This window comes from Lepidochelys olivacea (assembly GCF_965140295.1).
Source record: "Lepidochelys olivacea isolate rLepOli2 genome assembly, chromosome: 5".
NCBI lineage: Eukaryota > Metazoa > Chordata > Testudines > Cheloniidae > Lepidochelys > Lepidochelys olivacea.
Genome location: NC_140415.1, coordinates 35,582,595 through 35,600,968, shown reverse-complemented (window position 1 = coordinate 35,600,968; position 18,374 = coordinate 35,582,595). Strand labels below are relative to the sequence as shown.

General features: G+C 41.4%; 1 protein-coding gene across 4 annotated transcripts in view; it reads left to right on the top strand.

Moving 5' to 3' along the window:
• The window catches only part of SLC38A9 (solute carrier family 38 member 9), a 75,039-nt gene extending 57,302 nt beyond the window's left edge, over positions 1-17,737 (top strand). For all 4 annotated transcript variants that reach the window (XM_084628689.1, XM_084628690.1, XM_084628692.1 and 1 more), the window contains 2 exons: positions 13,296-13,385; positions 15,140-17,737. In XM_084628689.1, coding sequence (XP_084484815.1) covers positions 13,296-13,385; positions 15,140-15,305 — 256 coding nt within the window. In that variant the 3' untranslated portion in view covers positions 15,306-17,737. The remainder of the gene's footprint in view (positions 1-13,295; positions 13,386-15,139) is intronic.
• Positions 17,738-18,374: the final 637 nt, after the last annotated feature.

Below are 18,374 nucleotides of genomic sequence, written 5' to 3'. Positions count from 1 at the left end.
GCTAAACCAGCAGCCAGCTGGGCTGTGGCCACTCTGACAGTGCTAAGGCAGTGCAGCTGGGCTCATTAGTTGCCTAGTAGCTAGGGTTGCCAATTTTGGTTGGATGTTTTCCTGGAGATTTAATCATGTGATATAATCTTTAATTCCTGGAGACTCCAGGCCAATCCTTGAGGGTTGGCAACGCTATTAGCAGCACAGTTAGTCAGGGAGCAGACCAGCAGCTGTTCTTAGCTGGTCTGGTGCCTGACACGATATAACTATTTCTTCCTATCTGCAATCAGGAACTGAGTTTAGACAAAGGATAAGCATCCCTCTCTGGGCAGAATTTTCTCTCATGTGTTGACTCCACAACTCAGAATGGTTGAAGGGGAACTTTTTGCCAGTTTACATTCCAGCAGATTCACTTAGGCAAACCAATGCTGGTCAGTTAGACAATTGAACAGTTATAGCTTACTAGACCCAATAAGGAAACAAAGAGCTGCAGGAGTCCTACATAGGCAAGTCTGCTAACTCTTCATGGAGGAAGGAAGGGAATGCCTCGTTGCTCTAAGATCTATCTCCCAGATGCTCTAAGGAAAAGCTTGACCTTTTGAAGAAAGGGTTCTCCTCCCTGCCATGTTCCAGTTCCTGGCAAATAAGTAAAGGATCTCTAGCAGACCTATACCTGGTGATGTGGGGAGTGTCCATCTCCAAAACATTATTCCAAGTACATTAGTCCTCTGGCAGATACCTTCACAATTCATTGTGCTAGCATCTTTTTGCACATATTTGCCCCACTGCTTTTCTTCACAGGTAGTTGAAGGAGTTAAGTCAAAAGGGCAGATAATTTTCTCGTGGTCTTCTCATGGCCAAGATGTGTCCTGAGTTTGTAAATCACTAGCACAGGCATTGCCACACTGGGTCAGACCCAAAGTCCATCTAGTCTAGTATCCTGTCTGCAACAGTGGCCAGTACCAGATGTTTTAGAAGATTAAAAAATCTTGTAGTGGAACTATGGAAAAATTGAACCATTGGAAGGAAGCATCTTCCTAATCACTAGTACTTAATGGTGGTTTATGCTCTGGGGCATGAGTGTTTATTGTCCTGTCTATTGTAATTATGCATGTTCTCTTTGCCTATATAAATGGCTAATCCTTTTTGAATCTTGCTAAGCTCTTGGCTCTCATGATGTTTTGTGGCAGTGAGTTCCCCTGGTTAATTATGTGTTGTGGGTTAGATATAAAAAGGTATTTCATTCTGTGAGTTTTAAATTCGTTGCCTCTTGTATTGAGAGGATAAATAGGTTGATGCAAAGAAATCATTGAGCATCTCTGCAATGTCTTTCCTCTTTAATTGCTCCCTTTTCTGCCTGGTAGCCCAGCCGACCCAGCCATTCTCTCACAGGCTTGCTGCTTCTGCTATAGTTAAACTCTTAGCACTCAATAGTTAACTATATTGTAGCTCTCTATAGTACTCTACAGTTAACACTTGTTATTTGTCTTTGATTATTTGCTCTTCAAATTCCATTTTAGCTGTCCTAATATCCATCAGACATTTTACCTGCCATGTTTTATGCTCCTTTCAACTGGCATCACTTAGGCTGGATTTCCAGTTTGGAAGAATACCTTTCTTTGCCTTCAATGACCTCTTTAATTTTGCCATTTAATGATACTGGTCTGTTTGGGGTTTTTTTGGTTTTTTTTTCCCCCCTTGCTTTCCTACTTTTTGTTTAGTGATGTGCGTGCCTCCTTGTGACTGGAGCATGGTGGGCTTAAGTAGCCACCATGCTGAGTGTAATGTTTTTAATTTCTTTTTCAGGCTTTTTAGTCACTTTTTTCACTTCTTTTAAAAAAAAAAAATCCCCTTCTCTACAGTTTCTTTTCAGTTTTTGGCATGATTCCTCTCCTAAGGATAATGAACTTAATTATATTGTAGTCACTATTGCTTAGTTGCTCAACTGTAGTTACTGCTTCGATAAAAAGCAGGTTCTTTCTAGCTCAGGTTCCCCAACCTTCTTTCAGAGAGTCAGACCTTCCCCCAGATCCTAGCAGTCTGAGCAACAAAATGGCAGATGAAATGCAATGTTGGTAAATGCAAAATAATGCACATTGGAAAACCTAATCCCAACTACACATACAAATCGATAGGATCTAAATTAGCTGTTACTGCTCAAGAAAGAGATCTTAGAGTCATCATGAATAATTCTCTGAAACATCCACTTAATGTGCAACAGCAGTCAAAAAAGCTAACAATGTTAGGAACCATTAAAAATGGATGATATTTTCTGTCTTGTTATCTATCATGCCACTATATAGATTCATGGTACACCTCCACCTTCAATACTGCATGCAGTTCTGATCGCCCCATCTCAAAAAAGATATATTAGAATTGGAAAAGGTACGGGGAATGCAACAAAAATTATTAGGGGGTTGGAACAGCTTCCATATGAGGAGAGATTTAAAAAGACTGGGGCTGTTCAGATTAGAAAAGAAATGACTGGGGGAGGATGTGATGGAGAACTATAAAATCACAAATGGTGTGGAGAAAGTGAATAGGGAAGTGTTATTACCCCTTCACGTAACACAAGAACCAGGGTCACCAAATGATATTAATAGGCAACAGGTTTAAAACAAACAAAAGGAAGTACTTTTTCACACAATACAGTCAACCTATGGAACTTGTTGCCAGGGTTGGTTGTGAAGGCCAAAAGTATAAATCGGTTAAAAAAGAATTAGAGAAGTTCATGGAGGATAGGTCTATCAATGGCTATTAGCCAAGATGGTCAGGGATGCAACTCCATGCTCTGGGTGTCCCTAAACCTCTGATTGCCAGAAGCTGGGTCAGGATGACAGGGGATGGATCACTCAAAAATTGCCATGTTCTGTTTGTTCTCTCTGAAGCATCTGGCATTGGCTGCTGTCGGAAGACAGGGTACAAGGCTAGATGGATCATTGGTCTGACCCAGTATGGCCATTCCTATGTTCTTTGAGATTAATCCTCCAATATGAAACATCACTGAGACTTGATTAAGATCCCAACCCTCCTGTTTCCTGTTGCTATTAGAATAAAGGGGCTAGAACTGCTGTTCTGTCTAAGTGCCACTCAATGCAAGGATGGAGTTGGGGGTGGAACATAGATGGCTTTCAGTTATCTTTGCTGCATCCAAATTGTGGGACCATCTGGGAGCCTGCCTGGCCTCCAGTGTAAATTAGAACTCTCCTGAAGCTACTCCAACCTATGCTTTGCTGCAACAGCTCTTAAGGGGCTGTTCTGGCAACTGAATATAGCTAGTGGGCCATGCACCCATCTAATCCTACAGGCTTCCTTCACTACTTTCTCTATGGTGGGGGCTTTGAGGGGGAGTGGTACAATCACTGAGTCAACTATGTCCCACCAGGGGAATTCCCCAGTAGGCTGGCTAGGGGTAAAGGGGCTGATACAGAATCAGATTTAAGGTTTCTGAAATCTTAAATATATTCTCAGTAAAGTAAAATTCTAGACTTTTCCAGAGAGGGTAGCACCATCAAGACTCTGCTTTTGCAGTGGTTATGGTTGTCAGGCGTCCGGTTTTCGACCAAAACTCCTGGTTGGAAAAGGACCCTGGTGGCTCTGGTCAGCACAGCTGATTAAGCCACTAAAAGTCTTGTTGGCCACAGTGGCCAACTCCACATGGCTCCTGGAAGCAGCTGGCTGCTTCTTCTGGCTCCTAGGTGCAGGGGTGGCCAGGGGGGCTCCACACGCTGCCTCTGCCCCTGGCTCCACAGCTCCCATTGGCTGGAAATGGGGATGGAGCCCGTGGGCAGGGGCAGCACGCACAGCCCACTGGCTACCCCTGTACCTAGGAGCTAGAGGGACATGCCAACTGCTTCCAGGAGCCGCCTGAGGTAAGCACCACCCGGAGCCCACACCCCGAACTCCCTCCTGTACCCCAGCCCTGAGCCCCGTCCCACACCCAAAGCCCACGCTCCAAACCCCTCGGCCCCAGCCTGGAGCCCCTCTTGCACCCCAAACTCCTTATCCCTGGCCCCACCCCAGACCCACACCCCCTGCCAGAGCTCTGACCCCTTCTTGCACCCCTGCCCCAGCCTGGAGAAAATGAACAAGGGTGGGGGAGAGCGAGCAATGTAGGGATGGGGGACGGAGTGAGCAGGGGATGGGACCTTGAGAAAGGGGCAGGGCAAGGGTGTTTGGTTTTCTGCAATCAGAAAGTTGGCAACCCTAATGGTGATCATTCAGGGGTTCACCATATGACAGCACCCCGTCTAGTCAGATTATACCTGGACGAATTGTACCTACCATAATGTTGAAGGTTTTGTGTAATAACCGTCCTCTTGTAAGATGTCTCCTGCCCCCACCCCCAGGAAAAATTCCTAACATTTGAGGGCCTGTTTCTAGCAGCTGTTGTGTCTGACTCCAGTTTGATTGAGGTAGCAGCCCTGCCTCACAGACCTCCTTTCTTATCCTTACAAATAGCTAACTTTGTTAAAGGGATTTTGTTTTCATTTGTTCGCACATGTCCTCCTGAATTACATCAAAACTAGGGAAATTGTTGTCCTTCTTTGTGCCCTTCTCCCTAGAGTGAGGATGAGCTATCTCTATAGCCTGAAGGTCAGATGGGCTGTGAATTTTACTTAAACAGAAGAAGGGACTTGCAGGTTAGAAACATAGCAATTGTCATATCAGATCAGACTAGTAGTCCATCTGGTTCAGTGACCCTAGCCAATAACGGATATCTCAGAGGAAGGAGCAAGTGGGGAAAAAGAGAGAATCTGCCTGTAGGGAAAGTTGCTTGCCCTGAAGCAGGAGGGTTTATATCTTTCATTGTAGCTGTTGTTTAATCCTAACAAATATGACTGCTCAGCTCTTGGCTTCAGTGATATCTTCTGGCAGTGAGTTTCACAGGCTAATTGTGTTTCCTTTGATTAGCTTTAAATTTGCTGCCTTTCTGTGTAATTGAAGGTTCCCTTGTTCTTGTATTAGGAAAAGGTAAACAGTATGCAATTTACCTTCTGAATGCCATCACCAGCGTTGCCAGCTCTTGCGATTTTTATCTCAAGTCTCACAATATCTGCTGATTTTCTTTGGTCCTGCACATCACCAAGAAATCCCTGGGAATCCGTGAGGTCAAAGAGAGCCAGAACAGCTCAAAAAGATATGTCACCAAGACGAAAGGAAAGACGACAGCAGAAGAAACAGTCCAAATCTAGAAGAACAAGATTATTGTATGGGGTAAAATATCACGGCAAATAATGGATATTACATTCAGATGGTTTTAGTGGTGTCGGGATATAGTTAAATGAAAACTGGGCTGTGTAGAACCCAGGGTATTTTAGGCCGTGTCTACGCTGCTGTGTAGTCCAGACTATGGGGTGTGAGTAGCAGCGTGCACCGAAGTGCTGAACTGAAACTCCCCCCGTTAACCCTGCAGGCACACACTTAAAGGTCCCCAGTTCACACTAATGTAGTCTTCTTCAAACAGGACTACGTTAGTGTGAGCTAGGGACTTTAAGTTCATGCCTGCAGTATCCCCCACAAGGGATTTACCATGCAGCACTTTGGTACACACAGCTATTTGTGCCCCCGTAGCCCAAACTATAGGGCAGTGTAGACATGCCCTAAAATATCCTGGGTTGTGTACAGCCCAGTTTTCATTTAACTCTATCGCTTTATCATTATAACCACATGGATGTAATATCCATTATTTAGTGTAATGTCTTAGCCCATATACTATTTGCCCAAATTAGAAAATGAGGATCTGGTGGATGTCTAGTGGGAGATGTATGGTCTCTGACATCCAGATTCATATTGTTCCGCTACTCATGGGTCATAGAATCCTAGAATATCAGGGTTGGAAGGGACCCCAGAAGGTCATCTAGTCCAACCCCCTGCTCAAAGCAGGACCAATTCCCAGTTAAATCATCCCAGCCAGGGCTTTGTCAAGCCTGACCTTAAAAACCTCTAAGGAAGGAGATTCTACCACCTCCCTAGGTAACGCATTCCAGTGTTTCACCACCCTCTTAGTGAAAAAGTTTTTCCTAATATCCAATCTAAACCTCCCCCACTGCAACTTGAGACCATTACTCCTCGTTCTGTCATCTGCTACCATTGAGAACAGTCTAGAGCCATCCTCTTTGGAACCCCCTTTCAGGTAGTTGAAAGCAGCTATCAAATCCCCCCTCATTCTTCTCTTCTGCAGGCTAAACAATCCCAGCTCCCTCAGCCTCTCCTCATAACTCATGTGTTCCAGTCCCCTAATCATTTTTGTTGCCCTTCGCTGGACTCTCTCCAATTTATCCACATCCTTCTTGAAGTGTGGGGCCCAAAACTGGACACAGTACTCCAGATGAGGCCTCACCAATGTCGAATAGAGGGGAACGATCACGTCCCTCGATCTGCTCGCTATGCCCCTACTTATACATCCCAAAATGCCATTGGCCTTCTTGGCAACAAGGGCACACTGCTGACTCATATCCAGCTTCTCGTCCACTGTCACCCCTAGGTCCTTTTCTGCAGAACTGCTGCCTAGCCATTCGGTCCCTAGTCTGTAGCTGTGCATTGGGTTCTTCCGTCCTAAGTGCAGGACCCTGCACTTATCCTTATTGAACCTCATCAGATTCCTTTTGGCCCAATCCTCCAATTTGTCTAGGTCCTTCTGTATCCTATCCCTCCCCTCCAGCGTATCTACCACTCCTCCCAGTTTAGTATCATCCGCAAATTTGCTGAGAGTGCAATCCACACCATCCTCCAGATCATTTATGAAGATATTGAATAAAACCGGCCCCAGGACCGACCCCTGGGGCACTCCACTTGATACCGGCTGCCAACTAGACATGGAGCCATTGATCACTACCCGTTGAGCCCGACAATTTAGCCAGCTTTCTACCCACCTTATAGTGCATTCATCCAGCCCATACTTCCTTAACTTGCTGACAAGAATACTATGGGAGACCGTGTCAAAAGCTTTGCTAAAGTCAAGAAACAATACATCCACTGCTTTCCCTTCATCCACAGAACCAGTAATCTCATCATAAAAGGCGATTAGATTAGTCAGGCATGACCTTCCCTTGGTGAATCCATGCTGGCTGTTCCTGATCACTTTCCTCTCATGCAAGTGCTTCAGGATTGATTCTTTGAGGACCTGCTCCATGATTTTTCCAGGGACTGAGGTGAGGCTGACTGGCCTGTAGTTCCCAGGATCTTCCTTCTTCCCTTTTTTAAAGATTGGCACTACATTAGCCTTTTTCCAGTCATCCGGGACTTCCCCGGTTCGCCACGAGTTTTCAAAGATAATGGCCAGTGGCTCTGCAATCACAGCCGCCAATTCCTTCAGCACTCTCGGATGCAACTCGTCCGGCCCCATGGACTTGTGCACGTCCAGCTTTTCTAAATAGTCCCTAACCGCCTCTATCTCCACAGAGGGCTGGCCATCTCTTCCGCATTTTGTGATGCCCAGCGCAGCAGTCTGGGAGCTGACCTTGTTAGTGAAAACAGAGGCAAAAAAAGCATTGAGTACATTAGCTTTTTCCACATCCTCTGTCACTAGGTTGCCTCCCTCATTCAGTAAGGGGCCCACACATTCCTTGGCTTTCTTCTTGTTGCCAACATACCTGAAGAAACCCTTCTTGTTACTCTTGACATCTCTGGCTAGCTGCAGCTCCAGGTGCGATTTGGCCCTCCTGATAACATTCCTACATGCCCGAGCAATATTTTTATACTCTTCCCTGGTCATATGTCCAACCTTCCACTTCTTGTAAGCTTCTTTTTTATGTTTAAGATCCGCTAGGATTTCACCATTAAGCCAAGTTGGTCGCCTGCCATATTTACTATTCTTTCGACTCATCGGGATGGTTTGTCCCTGTAACCTCAACAGGGATTCCTTGAAATACAGCCAGCTCAGGGTCTTATGCCAGGATTGATCTGATTCCTGTTTCTTGGCTAATTTGGTTAAAAGGATAGTCTGGGAGATATAACTTGGTCTGATCATTCCCCTGCATATATTAGATTAAAAGACTGGGACTCAGTGGAAAAACAAAGGGCCTGGTGGTTGAATAGAGCTGTGTTATGTGACCCCCTTAGAATTCAAGACCTGGAAGAAAATGTCTCAAAAGACATAGAAGAAAACGATAAGGATGGACTCAGTAAGTGCTCACTGGGATGCTAGAAAGACCGTAATGAGGGGGATGCTCATAACTAAAGCCTCATACCTCAAAAATATGAGAGTCTGGCAGAAGAGTTCAATTGAAGAACTTTCTGATTTTGAAGGTAGACGCAAATCTACAGGCTCTAAAAGAGTATATAAGAAAATAATTGAGATGAGGAAAAATTAACCTGTTAAAAGCAGATAAGGCTGAGCAAACCGTTAGATGTATTAAACAAAAATATTATGAAACAGGCAATAAAACTGATAGGCTTTTAGCCAGAAAGTTTAAAAAGAAACAGGATAAATCAGCTCTCCCTCTGATTAGAAATAAAACAGGAGATTTAGTAACTGGCATCACACAGATCTCTGAAATGTTTGCTAACTTTTTCCGTACTTTATACACTTCAGAACAGCCAAATTCTGAACTCATAAATAAATATTTGAGAAATGTGGAACTACCTCAGCTCTGAGGATAATGTGGCAGCTCTTGATAGGCAAATTGCTGCACGGAAAGTTGAAGATGTAGTTAAGAACTTAAAATCCAATGAAGCTTCAAGTCCCAAGGGGTTTTCTGGGAAGCATTACAGAGCTCTAAAGCAAGTGTTGGCCCTGTTTTGACTGGATTATTTAATGGTATATTGCAGGGGGATGAGATTCCAGATTCATGGAAAGAAGCAGAAATTGTGGTCATTCCTAAAGAAGGAAAAGATCTTTCCAATTGTGCATCATACAGGCCTATCTCTTTAATTAAAATGTGGATGCTAACATTTATGTCAAGGTGCTAGCAAACAGGTTGTGTCCATTTTGCCCAAATGTATTCACGCAGACCAATCTGGATTTATTGCTGGCAGGCACCTATCTGATATATCAGAACTCTGAATTTGATCCGTAATGTTAATTCTTATAATTCTTCCTGTATGCTGCTTTCATTCAACACTGAGAATGACTTTGACAGGCTTGAATTGGGAGTACCTCAGCCAGATTTTTAGTAAGGTTTGGTTTTGAAAATTCGTTTTATAGGGGCATATCAGCCCTATGTATTCATCCTCAAGCATCTTCTTTGGTTAATGTTCATCAATCCCCTCCTTCTACTTTGTCCAGGGGTAGAAGCGCAGGGTTGCCAGTTTGTTTGCTTTGGCTATGGAGCCATTTGCCCTCAATGTGAGAAATAGCCCCTTGATAAACATCTCTTTCAGAACACAAAATAGCTTTGTATGCTGACAATGTCCTGTTATATTTGCAGGATCTAGAAGCCTCGTTAAAAACGATAGAACAATTGACTTTAGAATTCGGGCAGGTATCGGGCTTCAAAATAAACTACGATAAATCTGAAATTCTGGGAATTAATGTTCCTGAAAGGATCAAAACCAACTGCTGTCAGCTACATAAATTTAAATGGGTAAGGGAATCTTTAAAATATTTTAGGAATAAATATTGTGGAGAAACATAATCTTTTTAAAGGAAATTACCCTCCAATGTGGAATAAAATAACAAAACAAATAGAAAATGTCTTGGCTAGGTAGGGTAGACTCAGTAAAGATGAATGTCCTCACAAAGTTATTACCGTGGGTGCCGCTTATTAGCAAAGTCTTGGTTCCCAGCAAAAAGTTGCTAATAAAGGAGAGTTGCCAATAAACAAAAGGCGGGTTTGCAGGGCAGCAGCCAGGGAAGTAAACGCAGGACACATGGAGCCCAGGCTATGGTGCTAGAGCAGGGCACAGCCTGGAAAATGCAGGGAGAGGTACCATGCAGGCCCACCACATCCCCACTCTCCCTGAAGAGCCCTGGCATCCAGGTTGCAGCCTCCCTCCCTTCTGCTGCCTTGCCCACACCCCACAGTGCTGGGACTCAAGCAGTGGCTCTGCTGCTGGGTAGGGTTGTGGGCCCTTTACCTCCTGTGTGGGCAGTGGGTCTCCAGCTGCAGGCAGGTTTGCAAGGTTGCAGCCAGGAAAGGAAGTACTAGGATGTGCTGAGCCCAGAACCCTGGTGCCAGGGGAGGACACAGCCCAAGAACACAGGGAGAGGTATCGGGAAGCCCCATGTGCTTCCTTCCCTGGCTGCAGCCCCACAAACCTGCTTGTGGTGGGGCCTTTCTTCCCAAGACCGTTGTTAATAAGTTTCAGAGTAGCAGCCGTGTTAGTCTCTATCTCCAAAAAGAAAAGGAGGACTTGTGGCACCTTAGAGACTAACAAATTTATTAGAGCATAACTTTCGTGAGCTACAGCTCACTTCATCGGATGAAGTGAGCTGTAGCTCACGAAAGTTATGCTCTAATAAATTTGTTAGTCTCTAAGGTGCCACAAGTCCTCCTTTTGTTAATAAGTGGTATGCATATTGCCACTGTCCAAATCCCATTAACATTGAATTCAGTGTTGCTATTAACCAAAAGTTGTTAATATTGGGAGTGCTGTTAACTGGCATCCACTATATTTTTGTTTGTTTCTTTCTTTCACTGCATCCCTGTTTTATCCCTGACATTAAAAACCTGGCAGGATGCACTATTAAAACCATATGTAAACCATAGAAGACAAAGGGTGAGTTCTAAGCTCTGTCTAAGGCTACAGAGTAAGGTGGACTAGCTTTCCCTAATTTGGCTTATTATTATTAAGTGTCACAATTAAAATGTCAACTCAATTGAGTTAACAATAGGCCATCCAAACACTCGGTAAAACTTGAACAAGATTGGAGCCCAGATACAGCTATTCATAGTAATTGTTAGATTAAAAAGAAATTTAGATCACCAAAAATAAAAAATCGCCCATTCATCCAGACCACCTTAGTAGCTTTGGACCAATTTTTAAAATTCCTGTCACCGAGGCCCTTTCCCTTAGCTAGTTTCATTAAAAATCAGGAATTTATCCTTAAGAAGTGTTTGATTATTTCTTGTGCGTTAGAGCTGAGATTAGTGAATTGGGACAGCTGTTCCTGGGTTCTGATCTGAAATCCTATCAATAGGTATGTGAGAATGTAAAGGTCCCATATTTTCAATATTTACAAATCAAACACTTTATTGTGAAATCTGGATATGAGGTGGCTCTAACTGGACCTTTAACAACATTTCAGGAGTTACCCAGGAGCAAGCTGGAACAAAAGGTTTAATTTTGAAGATACATAAAATGTAGAATGAAAAAGATTTTTAAGAAAACAACCCAGATGAAAAGAATGGGAGAGGGATCTGGACAAAAATTGATCTGGATAAGTGCATCTCTTTATGGCAAAAGAGATATACATCTTCAATTTGTGCAGCTCATAAAGAACATTTTTATAACTTACTGCACAGATAGCATTTGTCTCTAATTAATATCCTCCATATTTTTGCTATTAGGGAGGTACTCTGTTGGAGAGGCTGCAGGAAAGGGGAACGTACTTGTACATGTGTTGGGTTGTGTTCAAGAATTAGATGATTTGGGGAGGAAATTTTTTAAAAGATTAATCTTATGACAAAATGCTGGCTTCTGAGAGATCCCCTGACTTGCTTGCTTAATGTTCTAGTAAAGGATCTCCCTTTAAGTAGAATGACAAATAACAATGACAAATTGTTTGCACTAAGACTATATATTGCACATTATTGGAAGTACATGACCCTTCCTCCTGTGGAATTGTGGTAGTAAAATATGGACTGTCCTTGTAATGGAAAATCTTTCACACCATGTATGTACACAAGAGAAGTGCTGGGGAAAAAAAATGGGTATTTAGAAATTTGGTCACCCTTTCTAGTATATTCCAAGAAGGAGGGCTTCCCAGCCAGCAAGCCGGTATCTTTAACCAGGTTCTCTGAATACTAACTAGATGATGAATAAGTAATAGATGATGTAGTATGTTCATGTTGTATTGTAACTTTGCTTTTATATAAAGTTTCAAATATTCAGTGTTTTTCTTAAAGCCCCATCTGGTGTTTCTCCAGTGGACAACTTAAATCTAATGCCCACCCTTTCTTGTTGTGCTATTAAAACGCTAGCTGTGTAATTAAGGATATTCATTTTACTCTCCTTCTGAAATGTCCCTTTAAGAACAGTTGTTAGTGCTGTCTATCTTAGCTTATTCTTTTATGGTTAAAATATCCATTCTTCCCCTAAACTTTTATAAGACCCCTTTATTTCATTTTATTTTATTAATTTCACTTCCTACCTTGTAAATTAGCACTTAACTTTTCAGCCCTTAAATTGTTCACTCATGCCATTTCAAGTGTGACATAGTTAGAAGCTCATCTATTTAGAGACTGACCTTTTCCATCAGAGACATACCTTTGTTGGGTAAGAAAAAAAAAAATGGTGACTTCAGTCAAAATGAAATAAACACAACAGAAGAGTAGGTAAACAAAAGCCATAAATATTTGTGTCTTGACTGTATTTGGTATTTTTCATTCCCAGATGAACATCTGTGTGGCTAAGTCAGATCCTTCCTGATATTTAGATATAAAAACGTTTATAGACCCTAAAGGCAGGTGACATTCAGGTATTTTCTGAGTCGAGAGTTCATGCACAGCCCTATCACTAGTATCTAAACAACATTAATGCTTTCTGTGCATTAGAAGGTTCATTCAGAAAGCAAAACCTGTTCAAGTTTACTCACTAAACATAAAAGAGTAGAAAATACATTGTTTATCCAAAAGAAACCAGTCTAATGTAAATTTTAGGTCATGCATTAAGTGAAATTCAGAAACCTAAACATTTGTCTTATCCATCAATCAAAATGTGACAAGCAGGGTATTAAGATTTGTTTTTATGTATTCTATATAATGCTTTCCATTCTGTGATGCATCTTTCTCTGGTATCCATTAGTCCACTGATATAGCTCAGTTCATTCTCTGGATCCAGGCACTTCTTTCATGTGCGAATTCAGTTATACAGTATTGTTTCTTTGTCTTCAGATGTTTCAGATGGATTTTCATATGCTAGAGTAACTAAGTATGTTTTAAGAAATGCCAAATTATACATAATCTCTGCTGAAGAAATTTTTGAGTCTAAACATTTAAATCTGTTTAGAATCTGGCACTTGCAATATTCTGTAGATGTCAAGTTAACTGTGAAATTAATTAGCTCTAATAGGATGAGTCCTACTAGTAGAAGCACTCGTACTGGATGTACATTTAAATTGTAATACAATAAGTGAAAGATGTTCTTATTACATAGTGGTATTATACATATATTAACTGTTTTTTCTTCCCTCTCTCTAGTATTTTCCATGTGTTGGTTCTAAACATAGCAGTTGTAGGACTTGGAGTGACAATGGCCATATTCTATCCAAATATAGGAGGTATCATAAGGTAGGTACCCTTTGCACTCTGAACTAGTCCTGAATATTAATGAAATTTACTTTTTGGTGCCAGACAAAGTCTCAGAGATCAATCTGTTGTATTTTTATTATTGTTTATAGTAAGTATACAAAAAATTAGAGTGCTATCAGATGTTAACATATGGAGCTTTGTTTAATCCTAGTTCTTGGAAAGGGTCATTCAGAGGGTTGAGATGATTGCCAGACAGATGTGAATTTGGAATAAGTTTCCTTCAGATCTCATTCAGGGTCCCCATAATTTACCAGCTTATTCTGAATCAGATACATGATTTTTTCAGCATAAAGTCACTAAGTTACTGTGTGGCCCTATTTGTATGTTACCACAAGTGGTTTCTGTGGAGTTTTTGTGGTTGTTTTTAAATCTTTAAAGACTATTTAAAAATTGATTTAAAAGAGACTGATTAAAAACAGCAAAAATGAATAAATAAAAAATCTGAGACAGAAGGAAGGCCGAAATAAAAATCACACTTCTGACTGATTTTTATTTAAACCTACTATTGTTGCAGCTAACTCCTATGATTTCTGTAATTGAGGGAGATTGAGAAAATATTGTCAATTTTTTCCAGAGGGTTTACTTTCTGCATTTGGAAATGCTTTGGGAATAGTCAGTTTCCCCTGTTGTTAGTCTGGGTTTTTACACAACAATCAGGAAAAGAAGGCATTTCAAAAAACAGGAATATGTGATTATAAAACCACAGCAATTGGCACTGGGGCCAGTGTAGTCACTGTAGCCACTCTTCACTCATTTTCTGAAACTGCTGGACTCAGATTTTTTTATTTTTATTTTATTTTTTTAACTCTTTGTGTCTTCTTTTATTTTTTATAATCTCTATTTAATTTATTTTTAGGGAAAACGTCTATCCTCCGAGAATAGAACTAGTCAGATTAGTCACTGAACATAAATTACATGGTGTGTTCAGCATGTTGTTCTGTTTGCGAATTGATCCTGATGTTTGCTAATGTGTTCATTACTGATAGTTGCCAAACAGTTTTCAACCTGTGGATGGTTCATGAACTGTGTAATTCAACTACTTGCTATTCTTGGGCATGCGATTGGTCACCTAAGTAATATGTTGTTGTTTCTGCTCCCTGATTGGACAGCTGAAACTTGTTGAATAGGAAAAAAATGCCTGTGAATAACGAATACTGGGTTGCACCAGGGGTTTGATAGCTGTCAAAAAGCCAGACTGGCACTGGGAGAGGGCTTCGATAGCTAGTGGAGAGTCAGGCTGGAGTCATCACTGGAAGAAGGCGTAGGAAAGGGTTTCAGTAGCTATGGGTTGGTCCTTGCTGGTGCTTGTCTCACTTCATGTTCTTGCAGTACCAGAGAAATGCTTTTTAGGAGCTCATACACATTTTGTTTAAGCCCCTGGGATGTTACCAGGTTCATATCTTTGATATTTACATTAAACAGTAACAAAAGATATTATCTGGCCTTGTTCTGACATATACGTAAATAGATTCCTCAAACGAAAGTAAAATACATCAAGATCAAAGTTAGGAAGTCTGTCTCCAGAAGCATCTGGCTCATTTGACAGTAGGATTGCTCTGGGGAGAAATACTTTATCAAGTAATTAAATGCCATAGGAGGAGGAGGCAGATAATGAGGAACAGAAAACAATGTTTTTTTGCCTGTGACAGCAAATAATTATTATTCAGGAAGACTGTTTTAGGAAAAACCCCAAGGAACTAGAGTTAACACAAAGCACTTTCATTTTTTTGCAGATATTCTGGAGCAACGTGTGGTCTGGCCTTTGTATTTGTGTATCCATCCCTCATCTACATGATCTCCCTGCGTCAGTCAGGGCAGCTGACGTGGTCAACACTCATCGTTCACATCTTTATACTCATCCTAGGACTGGCTAATTTGATCGCACAGTTCTTGCTGTGAAAACGCTCCTGCTGGCTTTCACAAGTAGTATTTTGAGGTTTGACAACTGACTTCAGCAGCTCTATCGGAAAAGCTGAGAACCTCCTGTCTGTCAATATCTTCCTGAGAAAATCTGCATCTTTGAAAGCAAAGGACAACTGTGTTTTAGTAACAGTTTTCAGGGGTTTGTAGGGAAATGCATCTTTTGGAAATACTACATCACAATAGATAAAATGGGCCAAATTTGTAAATGGCACAACTCCACTTGTCAATGTACTTCATTGACAGTACATCAGGGATGATTTTGGCCCAAATGTTTTTATTTTGTAGAGAGAAATATTTCCACATGGATAAAACATACCACACTTCACTTTTAGAAATGGTTACTTTTCAGCTTTACGCTACAGAATTCTTTTCTTCCAAAATCATGGTTCTTACCCTTATTAGCAAACAAACCCTCGCAATATTCTACAGTGACAGTTGCCCTAATTTTCCTGTGCTGTTTGGGACTGTTACTGACAAAAGGGTTGTATTTGTAAAGCTAATTTATAGCCAATCAAATGACAGCACGCTGTTAATATAACTTTGTGTAACCTTTAAAAAATATATGCAAGAAACCTCAGGTACGGAAACAGCATAAGAAATCAATACCGTTTCTACCTGCAACCAGAATGCTGCATGCACGCTATCTGGCCTTTGAGAACAGGTCAAGTAATGAGGGGTGTCCAAAGTTACAGAATAAGTTGATGGTTCAACTAGAAGTAGGACCGAGATTCTCTTCGTTCCAAGTCCTATAACTGTTACCATTAGAATAGCTGTGTGTTGTGTATTCTCGTGAGCAGGTTTACTTCATATATGTACGTTGGACGCAAATGATCAGAGCATTCGTGTATGTCCAGTGTAGTTCTTGTGCCCCTGCAGGATTTCAGACTGTGAAAATCCCTTGCTGTAGGAAAACTGTGCTTTTCAAACATCCATTCTATTCATGTTGTTATATGACAGTATAGTCAGAGAGATGTACAATACACACAAACTGACAAAAATAACAAATTAAGATTGTGTGAAAATTTAAAAATCCTGTTTCAATGTAGCTGCCAAATATTCGGTATTAAAATGTACTATAATCTAATGTACAAAATACACGTGCTGTATATTCTATGCGATATGGTGCAGTTTCAGAATCACTAGTACAAAATTGCAAATGCATCATCTGTATATGCAGTCACCATGCACAATTGTGCCTGCAGAGGCTCCGCTAGATGACTAGTTCACATATGCAACTCTGAAAATCTGTGTCTGTCAATGTGCAATGAGTAATAGCAAGGCACGACCTTGTAGGCATGCCCTTAGGACTTTATGAAAGTATGCACATAATTGGAAATGCACAGGTATAAACCACAAAGACTGAGATTGTTATAAAGTCCACAAAGGGTCCATCTCTGCTCCCATTGAGGTCTGTGGCAAAACTCCTATTGTCTTCATTGTGAGGAAGTTCTGGATGAATGATCTCTGTTTTGGTGGGAGAAAAGTCTCTCTGAAAAGCTGTTGCCCAGTAGCCAGCACCCGTTAAATACCACATGATGCAGGTGTAATGCTGGTTTCTGAGTGATGGAACATTAACTTCTCTAGAAAGCATCTAATGGAGTCATAATCTCACACCTGGTATGTTCACACAGAAGTGTGAATGCACATATTCAGAGAGGGAATTGTTGGTGTGATGTTTCTATATCAGACAATCATAGCACTCCATCCGATTCGTGATGGAATTAAACAAATGTCAGATTTCATTGCCTCTTGCTAAAATGGAAAATGAATTTAGAGATGCTTTTGGTTAGAAGTATCAAAGTGTGAAAGATTGGTGAGGAAATAGGAGTCTGAGTTGGTGAAAGAGAACTTGGAGACTGTAAAGTTTGTGGGTGAGGTTTGGGCCCATTGTGGAACCAGCCCAAAAATGGATAGACAATCAGTGCTGTGAAAATAGTATTATTGTGCCCTCTTATTGTGAGGGCGGAGTATGCCCCAGCCCCAACATCTCTCTGCCCAGATGATTCTTGTCAGATGGGCTCGTACATCTGACCCAGAACAGTTTGTTGTGACTCCCGTTGCAGGGTGGCTGGGGAATGTTTTCTTCAGGTTTTGGGGGAAGCAGAAAGCTCCCTCCTTGTGCTCACTCTCTGCCCAGAGCTTTCCTGGCATACGCCTATGTGCACCTAGTAGCCAAATGTTGGGGCTGTAATAAAGAATTGGCAGGTTTAAATTGAGTGGAATGGTCTTCTGAGAAACTGAATTCTAGAATAATTAAGGGGAGAAAAGTTGAATAATGTTCCAACAGTAGTAATGATGTGGGGGATTCAGAGAAGCTGAGAACTGGGAAAAGAGGATTTTAATTGGGGGTAAGAATTTTTGTTGTTTTATCTGAAAGTAGAATGGAAGGCGCAGTCTAGAATAATGTTATTGCGTTTCTCTAATAAATAACTTGAAATCTTTAGAGGTGATCAGGGTCATATTAACGTCATGGCCAGAGGCCCTCAAGCTGTAGAGGGCCCAGGCCTTCAATAGTATTGCTTAATATGCAAGAAATATAAGCAAGAGTAGGTCAGGAATAGTCACTGTGGAGTGAAAGAACTGCTTCAAAGCAGCTACTTTTCGTTTTACCTTGCACAACTCTTTGTGCCTTTCAAGCAGGACTGCTGTGTATATGTACCATATGTCCTATGCCAGAGAGAAGTGCTTGCCCTGTGCTTGTCATTCTCCTGTGTGCCCTTATCTTCCAGTCTTCTGTATTTCTTAGTTCTCTGCAGCGTATTTTACCCACCCTTTTCTCATTGCCTCACAATGATCTTGATCCTGCAGTATGTTATGCAGTCAGCAAGGGTGTTTGACTACAGGATTTTTTGCATGTTTACTGCAATATTGGGCCCAATCTTGCCAAGTTACAGACTGGGAAAACCTTCTTATTTTGGTATTTATCTTCATGTGTTTTGGTAGCCATCATTGTATGTAATCTGGCTGCTTTATTCCTTCGTCATTTTAGTAGTGTGTTTCATAATCTGCCCTTCCTGGGTCCTCTTCTAGTCTCCTCTTTATTCT